We start from the raw sequence: 20,971 nt of genomic DNA, 5'->3' as shown, positions 1-20,971 counted from the left end.
CGGAAAACAGTATGTAATAATTATTTAAAAATTCATTTTTTATTCATTATTTTGATTTTATAAAATTAAATATTTTTTTAACACAGTTATAAAGTAAATATTTTTACCTTCAAACTAAAACAAAAATTAATAAGATACGACGATTGGCACCAAAGATATAGCATTTTGAATGTGGGCAAGTTTGCATACCCATCGAATCTGAGCACATGCAGATCTCTGAAAAAAAATGTTCGAGCATATCCTGACACAGGTATTTGCTTATTTCGTGCGAGCAATTTAAAAAAAGTTTGAGCCGAATCAAAAATGAAATCTCAAAAGTTGTTCAATTTGTAAAATAATGACCCATATACAAACACATAACAAAGAATGCGTTTCGGTACACATTCTGATATGAAATGTTTCAGCAAGTACTTCATGGGTTAAGTGGCGAAACCCAACGACAGTTTGAGCTATATAAAGGGCTAATTAAACTTCCTTAACCCTAACGCCATAGTCGTAACCATACCCATATCCATAACCATCTCCAATGTGATCGATTAATGGTGCTTTAACCTAAATATCGTGAAAATATTATATGAAGAAAACGTAAGAAATTACAAACATATTACACAAAAAATAAGTCTTTTAGTCATACCGTATCCAAAACAATGAATAAAATCTACAAAAATTCATTAAATTCACCAACTCAAATATTTTTAGGTTATGGATATGGCGAGAAACCAAAAACCAATTGTTTGGCTATGATATGGTTATGGCGTTAGCGTTATGGTATGGCACCATTAATGGATTGCATTGATTTCCATAAGGTTGGTTCGATCAGCTGTTTTATCTGGTTATGGGTATATGGTTATAAGTCACCATTAATTGGCCTTTAAGGCTGACGCAATTGTTCAGTTGCATCCACATTTTAAATAGGAAGATTTCAGCGCCCAACAATGCGATCACAATGGGCTAGCTGGTATATATGAGTTTCTTAAGACCATACAGTCTTCTTTTCACCATTTACGTAGTTTAGGCCTTATAGGACAGGTACGCTATGAGAAAACAACGAATGTGTTTTCTAAATTTACGTGTGCAAAAGGTTGTGCTGAACTCCAGCTTAATTCTCCTGGTGTGCGCTAAATTAAAAAAAAAAAAAAAAACTACTTAAACAAGAGTCCTCAAGAACCAAGGTTTTTGTCATTTCTCCATTTGAACAGACTGTTTAGTTTATGTATGTAAGTATGTGCCATTGTATGAATGTACTAAGAAGTATATAATGAAAATGTTTCTGTAGACGAGATTGTGCTTACCTAACCACTTTGATGTACACATGTAGGTTGAGTATAAAAAGCTTGTAGGTAATTCCTTAATTTTGTAGTAATATCTTTTATGCGTCTCGAACTAATGCTATCGATTTATTTAATACTTTTCTCTTTTCCTCTTCGTTTACACTCTTTTCCAATTAATTCTACTGCTGATCGCGTTCTTCTCTTTGTTGTATTTGACGCCGTTTAAAAGCTTCAGCATCATCCAACAGCACTTCCTCCATTGCATTCTTATCTTCCACAACCGTTGATTCTTCATGAGACCAAAAACTGGATGTTAAACTTGAACAAGCACCAGGATAAGAGTCCTCCATGAGAGTGCTGGATGCACAGCTTGTGACACTTCCTGACATTTGCGAATTACCAGCGCTGGTTTGATAAGTGGCTGTTGTACCAGCCGAACTGGTGTTAGTTTGTTCAATACACAACGATTCAGTTGATACGTCTTTGGTAAGTTGTTGTTGTTCCGTTGGATAATCTAACGTATTATCAGTAACGCTTGTTGTTGTTGTTATAGTTTGTGTTACAGTATGTTCATGCCCTTCAGCATCCGTGGTGATGGTGGTGGTTGTTGTTGTAGTTGTTAGTCCCTCACCCAATGTTGTTTCACTCGTTGGAAATCGTGCTAACAAATCAAATTGTTCATTTTCCATTGAATCCATGCTCTCTTCGCGTGTCGGTTGTTTACGATCAATTTCCAGTGAGTCAATATCGGAGCGTGTTGTTGCATCTTTGGAAATTTCGAAGCTGCCAATACTGCTTGAGCGCATATCAAGACTTTTATTAATCTCCAAACTATCAACGCTTCCCTTTTCCGAATCTTGTTTATCCATTAGCTTTAGCTTGGTCTCCAAAGGCTCAGTTGCAATTTCTGTTATCTTTACGCTAGACACACGACCTTCACATTCTTGCAATTTTTGTTTGAGCAATGTTTCAATATTTTGTTGTTGTTGTTGTGCAGGTAATACTTCGGTGCGTGTAATAGTACGCGTTACTTTGCTTACAACAACATTGGTAGCGCCATTTTCACGATCACTACCACTCGATTTATTTGAATCATCCGACCGTGAAAGTAGTGATGCTGCTTCTTCCTTAGCCTTTATTTCGATTAGATGCGCTTCTATGCACGCATTCTCCAGACCCTCAAACTCTTTTAGGCTTGATATTGATATATCGTCACCGTGCGCCGTGGTGCCACTAGCGCTGTGACGCACCATATAACGTCGTGTAAAGCTGCCATTACTTGAGTCGGTCGAACCCTGATGTGTCCTATTGCGATTTTCTAATGAGATCGCTTGCTCCAATGATTCAAATTCTTGTAAACTACTCATCGATACATCATCGTGTTCGCCGCGCGCATAATAGCGTCGTGCTGCCATAGCATCGTATTCGGGTGTGCTGGAGAATGAATCTTTAAAACTGCTTATACGACTGCTACCCACTTCGAATTCGGCATCCTCCTCTTTGATGTCCTCTAGCACGCCACCCGTTATGTCGTATGGATAGCGCAGCTGATTATCGGTAAGTTGCATTTCAACCCAGCGCTTATTTGAGGCAGCCATATCACCGGAATCGCTTTCTTCCTGTGCATCACTGCTACTGCCCGCTGTGGGCGGACTTTCTTCAAATTCAAAATTGAGATCATCGCGAAAGATTTGTGAGCCGAGTTTGGGATCGGCTGGTGCTGATTTTATTATAATTTTCTCAACATCTTCATCATGTTTCGATTCGTATTTTGTGGGTTGTATCTTAATGCTCTTACCACCCAAATCGACTTCGTTCGCCTCTTTGGCTACCTCCTCCACAATTACGAACTCATCAGAGATATCTGGTTGCTCGATCATTTCAAATGAATCTGGCGAATCGGGCGCCTTGTCGTCGTTATCATCGTAATCTATATCGCCTGCCTGTGGACGCTGTAAATCCGCCAGTTTTTGTTTATACTGTTCCTGCACCAACTTATGAAATGTTTCCTCATTTCCATCCATACGCTTTTGCTGATGCAACGGTTCATCGGCGGCTTTGTGTAGCTCCTCTTGAGTTTTTACTTTGTATAATGATTTCTCTTCAAACACTTCAACGGTTTCTTCCGGACTTGGTGACTTTTCAAAGTCTTCAGTTACCATTATGTCTGGTATATTTGAATAATCTTGCATATTTTGCGATGGCCGACGTTGTTCCTCAATAGCTTCGGCTTCCATCTCTTCTGTTAAGCTATCTTCAACAATAACTTCAGCAACCAATTGTGATGGTGTGAAGGGACGCTTCTCCAGTTCGTAGCTATGATCCATTTCGGCGGCTGCTTGTTTTTTCTTTTTATTAGTTTTACGTTCGCTTGGCGCACGAAATTGTCTGGCATATTCAGATTCATAGGGATCTGTATCGGATTCACTTTCAGATTCTTTATTTTCTGGCGGCTCTTTATCGGCTATAGCTTTAAGTACATCTCCTGCAATTGCAGTGCTATCGCTACGCTTATGTCCACGTTTACGGCTTTCGCCTCCTGGTGGTGTCATTGGGCTAGAATCTTGTGGTGAGCCCTCTTTACTGTCCATTTCCATGGTAAAAGTCTCTTCGTGCTCATGAGATGAGTGTGCCTGTTCATCGTGTGGAAAACCGAAAGCTTCAATACCAATCAAGGATGAAGAACCAGCTGAGCCAATTAAGTCTTCAAAATTCTCTACAACAGTTTCTATATTCGATGTGCTCGACATGCTAACCGAAAGTATGCTACCCTCATCTAAACTGGAGGCCAATTTTGCATCATCGATTGAACGTCTGATATCGCCGTGATAGAGCAAAATATCGTCGGTACGTTCAGTATCCTTCACGTCATCAATTATGTTAGCTTCATCTAGCGGATAAGCCAAACCCCAAGTGCGTTCTATCTCCTTAGGCTTAGGAAACTCTTCAACAGTGATGCTCTCGAATTCTTTCTCCTCTGGTTTGGGCTCATCGGGTTTAGGTTTAAATATCATTTCTTGTGAACGCTTCATCAACGAACGCTGCATTTGCTGTTCAGTTTTATTGTAGTCTTGCAGTTCTAGACTGTCATCGCTATCCTCATCATCTGCACGCAAATCGCGCACACGTGCCAATTCTTCTGCTTCCAAAGCGTCAGCATCCGTTGAGGAGGCTACCAAAGTTTCAGATAGCTCTGAAACATCAATGCTACCTAAATTGGCCGATGACTCTGATTGCGAGTCGAAACTTTTCATGCTATCATGTGAACTTATCGTCTTACCACTGCTGCTTTTAAGTGTGCTAACAGCGCTTATATACTCGGTAGCCTCACGTGCTTCCGATGACATTTCCAATGCAGTTTGATACTCTGAAGTGTTGGCTTGTGTTAGCAAATTTTCTACATCCGAAGATAGTGGACGACTATCGTTTTTGTCTAAGCTTTTGTAGTAACTTTCACTAGAGCTTGACTGATCTAATTCGGGTACAGACCATCTATTTGTGGCATCTGCTGTCGCACTACCTTCGGATTTGCTGCGATGTGCTACCTCCTCGAATGGTATCATTGTTTGTGCGGAGATTATTTCTGAGAAAACTGTTCGACTACCAGCGGTAACTGGCGATTTGCTATAGGGACCACTGTCTGCGGTAACAATTTTAGCTTTGGCTAACTTTTCTTGATAATAATCCTCCATGGAATCGAAATCTTCAACAGTCTCAGTTGATACAAAACCAAGTGATGCATGTTCTTGCTTAGCTGCATACTCTTCCATTGAACTGAAATCGTCTGCAGTACCCGTTGATATGAAACCCAAAGAACCATGTTCATCTTTAAGCTCTTCTTGCTTGACTTCTTCGAACAAATCGCGTGCATAGTGTGCCATGACAGCTTCTTTATTCAGTGTTTCCTTTATTGTTGCTTCGTAAGACAAATCTGTTGACTTTATATGAGAACTTATTTCACCTGTGTTAGCTGCGGATTTTACTGTGTCTGGTATGCCAATGAAAGTGGTAAAATCTTGTTCCTCCGTATATGATAGATTTTTCTTGATTTCAGCTTCTGTCAACGATTTTTCCTTCTTCTCAGCGGTTATGAACGCTTGTGAAATTGTTCGGAACTCGAATTCAGATGGTGATTCCTTGATAGATTTGCCATCCTTCACTATAAACTTAAGTTCATTGTTTACCGCTTTAATTGATTCTTGTGCCTCTTCTAAAGTACGCGCTACCATTTCTTCATCAATCAAAGCTTTTGGCAGCTCACACAATTGCTGTGGTGAATGTATAACTTTTGGTTTGCCAATTGGTATTTCCTTCTCTGCTGTCTCCAATTCACTCTTTTCTAGTTGTAAATCGTGTTTTGCAGTCTCCGCATTCGTTTCAGGTTCTGCAATGGTTTGTCTACTTGTTGGCGTTTGAGTCACGCTTTCAATTGTTTTATTGAGCATTTGCTCTACTTCCGCTGTAACAACGAAGCTAGTAGCAGTTCTCTGCTCATCTTCTGACTTTTCTTTTATAGCTTCCTGTTCTAAAAGATCATTTCTTGTTTCAGAGCCTTGACGCACTATTTTACTCTCAGCTACATCTGTGTCACGTTTAATTGTCACATATTCCTTAAATAAATCGCTGCTTTCATCTGAATCGACTGAGATTTCCTTCATTAGTGCGATATCTTGCGCTTCGATTCTGGGTTCAGACTGGCTATCTGCACATGTGATGTCCGTAGTTGTTTCATCTAGATCTCCCTTCATGGGCGTAGTTTTCATAATGACATTACGACTTGATTCACCAATATAAAAACTAGTTTTTGTTTTTCCTCCATCGATTAGTTCGGATCTTTCGGTTTCTGTTTCGCCATCATCCACCGAAATTTCACTAGTCGGTTCAAATGATTCTGTTTGCTCTTCTGATGCTGTTGTCGTACTTGTTATAGTTGTAGTGGTAGCGTAGTCCCGTGCATGTGATGATTTGATGGAAATTTCTGTAGATGGTTCATCGGTTTTCGATAGATCCTCTGTCATGTCCAAACTACGTAAACTAATACTATCTGATTGCTCGCCAGCTAATGCTGTTAAATTCTTATAGGAGTCAGTGGGTTTCATTTGTAGCCGTGGTTTTGGTACAGGGGTGGCTGGTAGTTCGTGCAAAATTTCAGAGGAATCCGTAAGGCTGTGTCCATCATCGCTTTTGAGCGATTGCGTGGCATCGCCAACGAAATCTCTTACTGGCGAAGTTGTTTTAGCGGAACGTGGTTTAGGTGTTGGTGCATCGGGTCCAGTTGGGGCGGTTGTGGTAGTAGCACTACGTGGTATTTGGGTGGTTTCAGATGACTTAGCAAATTCAAAGCCTGTTTCTACAAAAATAATAACAGATTGTGAAAGTAAAGGTTTTTTTTGATATATTAAAGAATATGGAAAAGAGGTTAAAAATCAAGAAGTAAATGGTTAAGAAAACATAAGAGATAGGTATAGTGGGTATGTATATTAAGGCATAAAGTACATTGTGCAACATTTTTATAATAATTTTTTTTTTTTGAGCGGCGGAATGTTTCAAAATAGGATGCAATGTGGCAATTATTTCCAAAAATATAAGCTTTACAAATATTCTTGCATTATCAATGGAATAAAAAACCAATCTGAAAGTCTCTTATATCTTAATATCAACAGAAATCAGCTGTTCTGCCATCTGGCGTATGAGAGCAACTGCCGGTAATGCAGTTCAAATATTCACAATAGTGCCATAATACAAATAGATTTCTCTGTGTGCTCACAATCGTTTATTTTTAGCAAATTATTTTAATAAAATATAACTCAACAAAAGCACTACGACCAAAATTGCCCAAAGCTCGCTAATAGCCCGAATCTCCATCTTTACAACCAAAACTTTATAGATTTGGATTTCAAATAAGAGCGAAAAAGTGACCCGTACATATATATAAAAACAGCAATTAGAAATAATATATATAATGATGTGTAAGTTATTGGGCGCGGTATAACTACGGAATTAGGTTGAGATATTGGAAAGAATTTTTCCAATGAAGCGTTCATATTGAAGCCTGAATGATAGCAGTGAGTGAGGCTTCGAAAATTCTTTCCTGTGTTATGTTCATGCTTTGTTCTGTGATGCTCTTTTGTTTTGAAAAAACATCTATGCTATTTAACTGTATCCTTAAATGCCTTCAGAGGTTTAAAGTGTGCCCTCACCAATGTGCCAGGAAGATCCTCAAATAAAGGAGGCATCGAACTGAGCCGATATTTGCTTATTAATCAGGGTGATGCGGAAAAAGGGCCAAGATATGCAGAAAAGCCCGAGAATGAGTTTGAGAAAAATAAATCTATATTGCATTTGCAGCTGTCCCAATTAGAGTGGACTAGATAAAAAGTAGTGAAGAGTAGCACATGATCAAATAATCAGAGAAGGCGTGGTGCTAAGATCGGAACATTAATGTGTAGAAGACCATAAGCATATTGAATGCTTTATGACAGTGGATTAAAAAAATAATATTGCGGTTAAAAATAGGACTATTTGTTCCTAATGGAGCGGTTTCGTGGTGTAGTGGTAGCGTGCTTACATACAACACCGAAGGTCCTGGCTTCAAGCCCTGGTTCGGTTTAAACCTCAAACTACTTTTAATCCAGTTAACTTAGCAAAAACAACCTTTCATCCTTGTTGTAGATCTTTGACCTGAGCATTCAATCCAGTGTTCAGACTCGGTTCATATTTCACCTCAAATAACTTTCAAAACAGATAATTTAGAAAAAAGTTGGCAATTAGGCATGTCTTTGCGTTGGAAATTCAATCCAAAGTAGTCTGAACTGTTTTGTTGTCCAGTTACTTATGGTTTCCGTAGTGTGTGCCTTTGTGAGCCCACAGAAGAGCTCTGGACCATAGAATGCTAGCTAGTCTGCCTGTTCCTTAACAAACCCCTATTTTGGCTTCCACGTTATTTAGAACTCCAATGCATTTATCTACTAGCCTAGAAGTAATTGTGTGTGACTGCAAGGCACATAAGGCTGCTTGGCTGTCAGACATAATGGGGATACTCCACGAGGGTTAACCTCTTCGTAGACATTCTCTACCGCATGCTACTATTTCATGAATTAAATAGGTTGGATAAGGCCAAGGCTACATGATTAATTCGCTGCTGTAGCAGTGAGGTATGGACCCCATCCAGCACTGGTGACTTGATGGACTGAAAATAGACAAAGCACATTGCGCTTGCTTACGAGTGGAGGGCTTTGTTGTTGCTAGACACATTTCTCTTCCGGCAGCTTAGTATAGCTTCCATCTATTTTGAAATTTGGAACAAATACATTCAATCAATGTAAATGTAAGTAAATCCGAGTTCAAACTTTAGCACCTGAAATGCTGGCTGATGAAGAACCGAAATTCAGGAACTATTGATTTGTAAGATAAATATAAAATAAACAAGTAAGAACGGGACTGACTTCATACCTTTCATGAATGGGGCTGAACAATAATCTTATCCCGTTCGTAATCTCCGAATAATCGGATGTATAAGATAAGAAATATATAGTGAACAGATCTGCATACCTTAACGATTTTTAAGATAAATATAAAATAAGAAATAGGTAGGTACTTTGTGTGAGGATGCAAAGTTTCTGGTTTTTTATGGTCTGCGTGTAAAAACTATGACTGCGAATCACGTATTTCACCAATATATGACGTAAACGTAACTATTTGATGAAATTTGATGAATTTTGAAGCTTCTAGCCGTAAAAAGTGGGCAAAAATTGAGTATATATGGGGTATATAATATATATACCACCGATCTCTATGATTTTTTCAGACAACAATATATGCTATATACGTAAGCATTTTGTGAAATTTAAAGCTTCTAGCTGTTAAAACGGGGCAGAAATTGCGCAAAGTTTCTTATCTGAACAATCGGTTGTATGAGATATATACTATATATACAACCGATCTCTATGATTTTTTCAGACAACAATATATGCTATATACGTAAGCATATGGTGAAATTTGAAGCGTCTAGCTGTTAAAAAGGGGCAGAAATTGTGCAAAGTTTCTTAACTGAACAATCGGTTGTATGAGATATATACTATATATACCATCGATATCAATGATTTTTTCAGACAACAATATATGCTATACACGTAAGCATTTGGTGAAAGTTGAAGAAGTTCTAGCTGTTAAAATGGGGAAGAAATTGCGCAAAGTGTCTTATCTGAACAATCGGTTGTATGGGATATATACTATATATACAACCGGTATCTATGATTTTCTCAGACAACAATATATGCTATACACGTAAGCATTTAGTGAAATTTGAACATATCTAAACGATTTTTAAGATAAATATAAAATAAAAAATAGGTAGGTAGTCTGTGTGAGGATGCAAAGCTTCACGTTTTTTGTGGTCTGCATGTAAAAACTATGACTACGAATCACGTATTTCAAAAATATATGACGTAAACGTAACTATTTGATGAAATTTGATTAATTTTGAAGCTTCTAGCCGTAAAAAAGGGGCAAAAATGAGAGTTTATATGAAGTATATAATATATATACCACCGATCTCTATGATTTTTTCAGACAACAATATATGCTATATACGTAAGCATTTTGTGAAATTTAAAGCTTCTAGCTGTTAAAACGGGGCAGAAATTGCGCAAAGTTTCTTATCTGAACAATCGGTTGTATGAGATATATACTATATATACAACCGATCTCTATGATTTTTTCAGACAACAATATATGCTATATACGTAAGCAATCGGTGAAATTTGAAGCTTATAGCTGTTAAAATGGGGTAGAAATTGCGAAAAGTTTCTAATCTGAACAATCGGTTGTATGAGATATATACTATATATACAACCGATCTCTATGATTTTTTCAGACAACAATATATGCTATATACGTAAGCAATCCGTGAAATTTGAAGCTTATAGCTGTTAAAATGGGGTAGAAATTGCGAAAAGTTTCTTATCTGAACAATCGGTTGTATGAGATATATACTATATATACAACCGATCTCTATGATTTTTTCAGACAACAATATATGCTATATACGTAAGCAATCGGTGAAATTTGAAGCTTATAGCTGGTAAAATGGGGTAGAAATTGCGAAAAGTTTCTTATCTGAACAATCGGTTGTATCAGATATATACTATATATACAACCGATCTCTATGATTTTTTCAGACAACAATATATGCTATATACGTAAGTATTCGGTGAAATTTGAAGCTTGTAGCTGTTAAAATGGGGCTAAAATTTATATATATATATACTATATATATATACTATATATACCACCATATATATACTATATATACCACCGATATTTATGATTTTTTCAGACAACAATATATGCTATATACCTAAGCATTCGTTGAAATTTGAAGCCTCTAGCTCTTTAAATGGGGCAGTAATTACGAAAAGTTCCTTATCTGAACAATCGGTTGTGGGGGATATATACTATATATACGACCGATCTCATCAATTTTTTCAGGCAACAATGTGTGCAATATGCGAAAGTATATGGTGAAGTTTGAAGCTTCAATCTGTTAAATTGGGTAAGATATTACAAAAATCCTCTTTTTCTGAAAAATCGGTTGTATGGAGGATATATGCTATAGTGGTCCGATCCGGTCGGTTCCGACAAATGTCTAATCGGACACCCAAATACACCCGCTCACCAAATTTTATCAAGATATCTCAAAAATTGAGGGACTAGTTTGCATACAAACAGACAGACGGACAGACGGACAGACGGACATGGCTAAATCAACTCAGCTCTTCAACCTGATTATTTCGGTATACTTAATGGTGGGTCTATCTATTTTCCTTTAAGGACTTACAATTTTCGGTTTCGTGACGAAATTAATATACCATTTCATTTTCATGAAAGGTATAAAAATAGGTAGGTAATCTGTGTGAGGATGCCAAGTTTCACTTTTTTTGTGGTCTGCATGAAATAACTATGACAATGAATCACTTATCTCAACAATATATGACGTAAGCGTTAGAATTTGATGAAGCTTCTAGCCGTTAAAAAGGGGACAACAATAACAGTTTATATGGGGTATATAATATATACCACCGATCTCTACGATTTTTTCAGACAACAATATTTGCTATATACGAAAGCATATGGTGAAATTTGAAGATTCTAGCTGTTAAAATGGAGCAGATATTACGAAAAATTTCTTATCTGAACAATCGGTTGTATGGGATATATGCTATATATACGACCAATCTCATCCATTTCTTCAGACAGCAGTATGTGCAATATACGAAAGCATTTGGTGAAATTTGAAGTTTATAGCTGTTAAAATTGCGAAAAATTTCTCATCTGAACAATCGGTTGTAGGGGACATATGCTATATATACGACCGATCTCTTTGAATTTTTCAGGCAAGTATATTTGCTATATACGAAGGCATATGGTGAAATTTGAAGGTTCTAGCTTTTAAAATGGGACAGAAATTACGAAAAGTTTCTTATCCGAACAATGGGTTGTATGGGACATATGTTATTTATACGACCGATCTTATCCATTTTTTCAGACAGCAGTATATGTAATATACGAAAGCATTTGGTGAAATTTGAAGCTTCAATCTGATAAATCGAGGTAGATATGACAAAAATCCTCTTTTCAGAAAAATCGGTTGTATGGGGGATATATGCTATAGTGGCCGATTCCGACAAACGTCTAATCGGACACCTAAATATACCCGCTCACCAAATTTTATCAAGATATGTCAAAAATTGAGGGACTAGTTTGCATACAAATAGACAAACGGACAGACGGACATGGCTAAATCAAATCAGCTCTTCATTCTGATCATTTCGGTATACTTATTGCTGGGTCTACCTCAATAAATGCAAATTCATGTTCTTCTCTCGGAGATCTTTGCCAACAGCCTCTTATGTAATTAATAATTTTTGTCTTCTATCAGTAAACTATTTTGTGGACTTGGGAGTCACGATAGATACTAAATTTAATTTCAACCTTCATATTAATGGTACTGTCAATAAGGCTAGAGGTGTACTTTCATTCGTGAAACGGTTGTCCAAAGAATTTAGTGAACCTTATGTAACTAAAGCACTTTTCACCACTTTAGTTAGACCAATGCTAGAATACGGATCAATAGTTTGGAATCCTAAATATCGAGTTCATGCAGATAGACTTCAATCAGTACAAAAGCAATTTCCACTTTTCTCTTTAAGAAATTTTCAATTGGACTCTGCGTATAATCTTCCCCCTTATACTAGTCGGTTGAAGCTTATCAATCTTCCATCTCTTGCAAGTCGTAGAGAAATGCTAGGTGTAATATTTATGGCTAAACTACTGAATGAATTGATTTCGAGCCCAAATCTCTTAAACGAAGTAAACTTTAACGTCCCATCACGAGTGTCAAAACATTACAAACCTCTTCGTTTGAGGCAGTGTAGAACTAATTTCGCATTAAATGAATATTTTCGGTGTTTGTGTCATGATTTCAAAACTCATTCTAGTTCATTTGATATAACGGATTCACTTTTTACCATAAAGAAAACTGTCCTATCCTATCTTAACTCGTAACAAAAATAAACAAAAAAAAAAAAAAATTTACGTACTAAAAAGTTCACTTACTTAACAATGTAGTATATGCATAATTTCTAACTGTTATTTATAATACTGAGCTGATGATTTTTATTCTGTAGCTGAGCAGTTTTAGATCTGAACGCTTAACAAACCTCCGCCTATCAACAACTCGGCAAAAACAAATCCGCGCGTCATGCGGATGCGTCCCTCGCGTCGGTTGGGCGGGCTTTGGAGGGTATTAATCCATTGGGTATTATTATTATTATCTCTTCTCCTTTAAGGACTTACAATTATCAGATTCATGACAAAGTTAATATACCATTTCATTTTAATGAAAGGTATACAAATAATTTAATTTAAAGTTTTTAACCCGCATGTGAATCACTCCGGCTCAAAAATGATTGTTGCACAGTGTTATAGAAACAAGCAAAAGTAAAATACATATATGGTTTATAAAATATTATTTTTACAAATATTTTATTTCAAATAATTAGAAATTATATAATTAACATGCAAATTTGGTTATAATATTGTGGGGCAAAAAAAAAAAAAACAAGCAAGAACAAAAATGAAAAATATTAAATAATATTTGTAAATACATTGAAAAGCGTTCTAGTAAAAAGAAATGAAAAATTTTTAAACTATGCAATTAGAGCTCAACTTTAACAAAACCTATAGCTAATTTTATTTTTGTATGTAGTATACAAAAATCAAACAATTTTTTTTTCTACATAACTCATATATAATTTTATTTTTTTTTTAATGGAATTTTTTCGTATACATTGTTTGTTTTTGAATTTAGTTAGTAATTTTATTAAAGAATTATTGAAAAACTTCAAAATGTATAATTTCGATCAAACACATATGCATTAATTTTATTTACGTTGTATACACTAAAAAAATACCTGTTGCTATAACTTGTATATCATTGTCGGGTGTACTTTGACCAATATCGCCCAAAGTGTTTGTTGTCGGTGACACACTATCATCCCAACTCATTTTTGAATATTCACTTTGTAAATTACTCAATTCATCATCATGTACCATTGTATCGTAATTTGCATCGAACGAAGACGCTTGTTCGTCAATATCATCGACATTTGATGTGAGCTTTTCAAATTTATGTTCGATACGTCGAGTTTTTGTTGCATTGCGTTCATCTGTTACTTTTTTGTTATCACAAGTACCACCTACATACATAGTACATACGTATATGGATAGATTAATCTACACATTTCTACTCTTAAATTATATGCAGTTGTGTAGATAGAAATGCCTCACTACTTCCTCGAAAAAAAAAATCGATCTTATGTTTTAAGAGCTGGATTAGCCAAGCTTGCCTTCTTTTACTTCGGTAGGTTTTCATGTTTTGGCCTCGACGCCGCTTCGAAAAATCTGATGGTAAAATCCGTATAATGTTCAAATTGAAGCTGTCAGGCTAGTCTCGCGTGTCGAGAGAAATTTCTAGAAGGGTTGGCAATTAGGTTCCGGGAATGTTTCAATGAAAAACAAGAATATGAATTTTTTGGAAAACTCTTACTGCGGATCTTCAAAATGGTTCCCCCCATAAATTCAGAAAAAAAAATTCAGAAACACATTTTTTCAGAAAACATTAGTCAGAATCCTTTTTTCAGAAAGTCAAAATTCAGAAGTAAAATTTCAGAAGTAAAAATTCAGAAAGTAATCAGACAGCAAAAAAATATAAATTTTTGGGCAAAATTTAATGTTTTTTGCTGTCTGATTACTTTCTGAATTTTGACTTCTGAAGTTTTACTTCTGAATTTTTTTCAGCCTGGAAAACAGAAACGTCGAAAGAAGGCGTTATATTCAATCGAATTATGGGTGAAATCCGTACAAATGGAGGCAAGCCATATCGGAAACGCAAGAAAAAAGACTTTGTTTTTTAATACTGTAAATTCAAAAGATCGCGGGTTCGAATCGAGCTCAATGCCTAACAATAACTACTTTATCATTATTATTGTTATGATACATTTTTTCTTAATTGAAACAACAAAAATTTTTAATACATCACAGAACACGGCGAAAATGTGTCAATAAATATGACACTATGACATCATTGCCATGAAACAAGTCCAATTTTCACATCCATTCTGTAACAGATGTTGTAGTGCTGTGAATATCAATTGGCAAGAAACAGAGTAGAAGTGTAATGAAGACTAACAAACAACCTCTGTGATAGCTGAATGGTTATAGCAGCGGCGCCTAAACGTTGCCGATGAAGGAATCTAGCAGTTCCCGAAATGGATCTATACAACGAGCTTTGGCAGTTTTCTAAATTTTTTTCTTTCTTCTCTGCTAATTAAAATTTTTTCAATTGAGAATAACATAATATTAATAATGATAAAACAACTATTGTTGGGCCTTGAGCTAGATTCGAACCCGCGATCTTACAAATCAATAGGCCGATATAACAGCAAAAATTGTAAATTCATTTGAACAGGATAAATGCGAAAAAAATTAATTAATTACATGCTTGCTATTGCACACAATTCAAGATTTTAGATTGTACTACTTTTTCTTTATACATAATTCCTTCCAAATAAATAAACGTTCTTGAATTTGGAGAAAAATTTAATGTTTTTTCTGTCGTCTGATTACTTTCTGAATTTTGACTTCTGAATTTTGCTTTCTGAATTTTGACTTCTGAAATTAGACTTCTGAGTTTTGACCTCTGAATTTCGTCTTTCTGAAAAAAGGGTTCTGACTAATGTTTTCTGAAAAAATGTGTTTCTGAATTTATGGGGGGCACCCTTCAAAATAGTTCCCTCCCCTCTAACTCTACACAACGATTCCAACGTTTCTCCCATAACTGAAATCACCTTTGTTAGCCTCCTCCGAGTTAGACCGTTTAGCACATTGACGGGTCAAAAATGGATTCGTCTTCCAAATTCAGCACGCATCTTTCACTCTATCTACTAGGTATAGAGAAGGCCTCTTGCTTCCTGTTGGCGAACCCTGTAAACGATCGAGCGGTATGCATATTCTCAGATAACCAAGCAGCGCTTATAGAGTTAGATTCAACACTTATGTACGTCTGTCGATAACTGTAAGAAGGCGCGATGCAGCCAACTCGTGAGTAACGGGTGGTCACAGGAATATAGACGGACATGAAAAAGCGGATAAACTGGCAAAGACTGGTACATTGTTAGACATCACTGAGGCAGTCGCCGTACATCGACTGCTTACATCCATAAAAAATGGCATTTTTACCCATTTCAGGAATACTCAACGAAGTCATATAGAACTACCAACAGAATTTGGCATAAAAAACTGAAATTGTTTAGGAAACAAATATTTAAGAAGACAGCCACAATTGATTTAAAATTTCTTACCGGTCAGAGAACAAAAAATACCTAACATTAATTCGCGGTTCTGAAATTGACTTATTTCAATTTTACAGATCGTAACCAAATCATGCAGGAATTAATGTCATTGAAGTATTTTTTTTGTAATGGTATGCAACTGTTTGACAAGCTTCTCTGCAGGAAAAAACTAGCAATTGCTCACTATGTAGTAGTTGACTATTTTGTGGGAATACCCAAAAACAGTTCACTTAAAGTCAACTGAACATAAAAGTTAGCTCTTAAACTTGTTGTGTAGTCATGGTGCCATAGAAGTAACCACCGCCCACTACCTTTTGGTTGTCATGTCATGCAGAGGTGAGCAACAGATTTTTTCCGGCCAACGCCATAGGAAAATAGTCAAATCTTTTCAAAGAAAATAATCAAATAATACTGCACCCTAGTTTATTTGACTTATTTGACAACAACTTATAGTTAACTCTGAGTTAACTTTTTTTCTTGGAGGGTTCGGTTTTGAGAAACTCAAATTAAATCATTTATTCCTATCATTCCACGCCAATGGTGCCTGCAGGCGGGCTGCATTTAAGTGAAACCCCAATCAAAAAAACATTATACTGCACATAGGGATGACTAAAGGTCAATGGCCACAACGTCAAATGACCTTTTGACCACAACCTTAGTGGTGATTGAGTCAAGTTTAAAAAGGTCGCAAAGTCAAATGACCTTATGACCAATTAATATTATGGCCATTTAAACCAGCAACCACGCTACTGTTAGCAGCCATAATTTGGAAATAGTAAAAGACTTCCTTTATTTGGGAACTAGCATCAACACTAGCAACAACATCAGCTCTGAAATCCAGCGAAGAATCACCCTTGCCAATAAATACTACTTTGTACTAAGTAGGCAATTGAAAAGTAAAGTCCTCCGTCCTGCTTTATGGTGCAGAAGCATGGACCATGACAACGTCAGATGAAGCGGCTCTGGGGTTTTCGAGAGAAAAGTTCTTCGAAAGATTTATGAACCTCTACGCGTTGGCGATGGCGAGTACCGAAGAAGATTTAACGATGAGCTGTACGCGCTCTACGCAGACATCAACATAGTTCAGCGAATTAAAACGCTGCGGATACGCTGGCTAGGCCATGTAATGCGAATGAAAGATGATGCTCCGGCCAAGAAAGTGTTTCTATCGGAACCCGACTATGGAATCAGAGGTAGAGGTCTTCCCCCACTCCGCTGGAAGGACCAGGTGGAGAACGATTTAAACTCCCTTGGTGCGACCAACTGGTGCCAGTTGGCACGCCTTATTGGAGGGCCATAACCGTTTATACGGTTAAGCACCAATTAAGTAAGTAAGTAAGCATTTAAACCAGTCACAAGGTCAATGATGTTATGGTGTTATATCACCCTACCATACTTAACGTGTAAAATCATTGAGTATTTTGCATTGGCTTACGTTTTTAACTTCATGAGGTCTCCGGGTAAAACTTGAGCCATTTTAGAAAAAATTTGCTATCTTCACTACTTTTTTAGATATAGTCCTTTTTTTCGTGTCTTCGGGTAAAGTTTGACCCATTGTAAAGAAGTGCTTTTTTATTTGTTGTTGTTTTTTTTAGCAGAATTCCATGCTCAACAATTTTATTAACGAATTTTTGATTTTCTGACGTTTTGTAACAAAACATTCGAATGTGTTAAAGTACTGGGGTCAAATTTGTCTGGATGAGCTGAATTCGAGTCTGAGGTTCGTTTGGCTCGAACATTCCAAAGTTTCGAGTAAATTGCTGAAACCCGAAAATTTGTAAAGTGTTATAATAATTTTCGACAGTTTTCCTCCATTTACATGTTACTTTGGGATTTAAGACCCAAACGGCCCCAGATTTGGATTCTGCAACTGTTATAAATATATGTTGTTAAATTTTTTTGTGTTCGGCATATCAAGGCCATATCCATTATATCAACAAACCTTTCTATGTGTTGAATCCAAATCTAAAGTCATTCTAGCCATTTACTAATTCCTTCCAAATATTAGGGGTGTTCCAATTGAACGGACCAGATTCGAACTCAACACGTCGAAATGTGTATAACGAGGTACATAGGTTGTCTACTCAAATCTACAGACCTCTTTTTTTTATTTTGTATCAGCGTTATTTTGCGAAACTATTGCATGGAAATGTAAAAAGGAAGATGAATATGAAAAAATGTTAATTTGGTGAAATGTCTTTTATGAGGATTGTGTATCAGTCCGAGTATAGAACTTTACTAGATACCTAGCGACAATATAAAGATCTGCCTAAGCTTGCCTGTATTTACTGTTAGAGAATCGGGTAAGCGTCGGTGAGATACGCATATACTCGGACAGCCAAGCAGCGCTCAAAACACTAGAATCACCACATACATTCTCTAAGATGGCGAAAACTATAAAATGGCGTTAGGTGAAGCAGCAAACCTTGCATTCATCACGGTCACTTGGTTAGCTCACAGGAGCATCGACGGCAATGAAAAAGCAGATGAACTGGCAAAGGCCGGTGCGTCGTTAGACATACCTAACGCAGTCCCCGTGCACCGGCCACATTCTTCAATAAAGAGTGACATTCCTATCAATTTCGAAGAAACCGTTATTAGCAATTGGTACTCTACGGCTATCTGCAAAATCACCAAGCAAACAAAGCCTGACGGCAAGCAGAGGAGAACAGTGTGTCTACTGAATATGTCTAGTAAAGAAGTCTTCGGGATCACATCCACCATCACAGGATACTGGCGATTTGGGTTATTGGCGGAGAGAATGGAAATCCCTTTTAAAGACAGGTGCACGGGCCGTAGTATGGTCAGTTGTGAGGAGACAGTCGCCCATTTCCTTTACGGCTGACCGGCCCTACGAACATACGGTCCCAAACTCTAGGCAGTTTTGTGCTGCCATTGGTTCCAGGAATATGCGCATGAATGTGACACCTATAGAGCTGTTTGGGTTCAGTCTCTTCGGCCGGGCAGCACAGCAATCAACCTCACTTGATGGTAGCAATTGTTAAGCCTATAATATGCTATGGAGTCCTAGTTAGAAAACAGCCCCCTACGGCTGCATGATATGAAATAATGGCGGACGAAGACGAACTAATGAAAGGGTTATGACCTAGCTAATTACAGAAGTAAATTTCCTTAAAATTTGTGTGACCTGATGCAGGTAGCATTGCGATAAGTTTTATTGTCTTACATACTAGACAGTATAAAATACCACCGGTTAGCTTACCGGAATTAAATGGTGTTCGCCTTAACCTAGCCGATAAGGCCAAGTTCTAGAAAATAGGACGCCATTCAACGTCAGAATAAGCATACATTGCTTTATCATTGTAAGAAAGCACCCGGCAAACAATTGGGATTAACTCCCAATGAATGCATATGGATTTATATCGGGATTTCTCGACTCATATTACCCATATTGCTGCCTAGAATAGTCGTATGGTGGCCAGCACTGATCCAGGTGTCAAACCTAAATTTGTTGTGAAAAGTTCACAGATCTAGTATGATCAGCATTGTGGTGCTCTAAGAATAACGTCAAGCGAGGCCCTTCCGATCATTCTTTATATACTACTCTTGGAACTATGAAGATACCACGCAGCGGCAGCCCTGCGCTTGATAGAGTCGTCTACTTGGACTTCCAAAAACCAAACACTCTAACATACTTAATGGCTTAGAAGGTTTAATGTGGTCATATTATCCGTTCCCGAGATGGTCGGGCTAGTTCCTTTATGATGCTTTGTTACCGAAGCGTACCGGATCTGTATCCATCAACATCGACAACACTCCCCAAAACCTCCGGAGTATCTTTATCGTTAATACTACAACAACAACAACATGGTAAATATTCCCTGCAGGGGATAATTGGGTTGGGGCGAACAAGAGCTTCGCTGTTGAAGGCAGCATTTCTGCCTGGATGTAGGGTAGGGTTCAAGGAGGGGTATATTCAAAGGACCGAGCACTTCAACTCTCTTTCAGACTACCAGATCCTCCAGCAGAAGTATCAGCTATCATGGAAGCCATAGCGTGATTAGTTAAATACACTATCGGCAAGGGAATCTTTGTTTTAGCGTCATCCTTGTGGCAATCAAATCCCTTGACTTTTGTTCATTAAATTCTAAACTAACACGAAGCTTTCGCTGATCTCTTCAGGAAACAGGCCACCCGAAACATATACACCTCACATATTTCCCGGGACACAGGGGAACGCCTGTATTGCAGGCGAGCTTTCTAGACAAGTTACAACCAAACAATGCTTAAAGAGTGCATCTACCGTCAAGCCAACGATAGATGGCTACAAATACCTGAGTGTCGAAAATAGGTAAATAAGAGATCTCATCACATTCTAAGTAGGGATACAATTTCCAAACTTGAAGGAGAATTTACTGGGCACTGCCTTATTGGTAGGCTTGCAGAAAGACCATAAAAGGAGGGGTAACGGTCTTATGGTATTCTGTAAAATAGTATTCTGACTGGACATTGCCTTCTGGCGTCACATGCTTTTAAATTAGGCCTTCATAGGAAACGATCGAGTAGGTCTTGTGTTCGTATCGTGCACTCGCATAGCTAAGACTGCAGCTTTTAGGAGTGGTACCGCTATCAGATCTTGAAGCAGCAAGTAGCATAGGTCCTAAAAAGCTTCAAGAATTTGCCAAGAGGGCGCAGCTATTTATAATGTAGGTCCTGGTTTCTGATAGGGTTTTTCACTTTGGTCATTAAGGAAACTTCTGGTAATACTGTAATGTAAGGTCGTAGCACCCATTTCAACCTAACCTAACCCAGAAGGTAACTATTTAT

At 37.3% G+C, this 20,971-nt stretch overlaps 1 protein-coding gene across 8 annotated transcripts in view; it reads right to left on the bottom strand.

The window, feature by feature from the left end:
• Ank2 (Ankyrin 2) overlaps window positions 1–20,971 on the bottom strand; it is a 278,001-nt gene that overhangs the window by 12,245 nt on the left and 244,785 nt on the right. For 6 of the 8 annotated variants that reach the window (XM_067788345.1, XM_067788340.1, XM_067788341.1 and 3 more), the window contains 2 exons: window positions 13,745–14,029; window positions 1,293–6,621 (listed from right to left, as the gene is read on the bottom strand). In XM_067788345.1, the coding sequence (XP_067644446.1) occupies window positions 1,451–6,621; window positions 13,745–14,029 (5,456 nt within the window). In that variant the 3' untranslated portion in view covers window positions 1,293–1,450. The remainder of the gene's footprint in view (window positions 1–1,292; window positions 6,622–13,744; window positions 14,030–20,971) is intronic. The other 2 variants (XM_067788346.1, XM_067788347.1) reach the window with 2 other exon arrangements.

The sequence above is a fragment of the Eurosta solidaginis genome, chromosome 5, assembly GCF_040869045.1.
Source record: "Eurosta solidaginis isolate ZX-2024a chromosome 5, ASM4086904v1, whole genome shotgun sequence".
NCBI classification, from domain to species: domain Eukaryota; kingdom Metazoa; phylum Arthropoda; class Insecta; order Diptera; family Tephritidae; genus Eurosta; species Eurosta solidaginis.
This window is presented reverse-complemented; position numbering and strand designations above follow the sequence as displayed.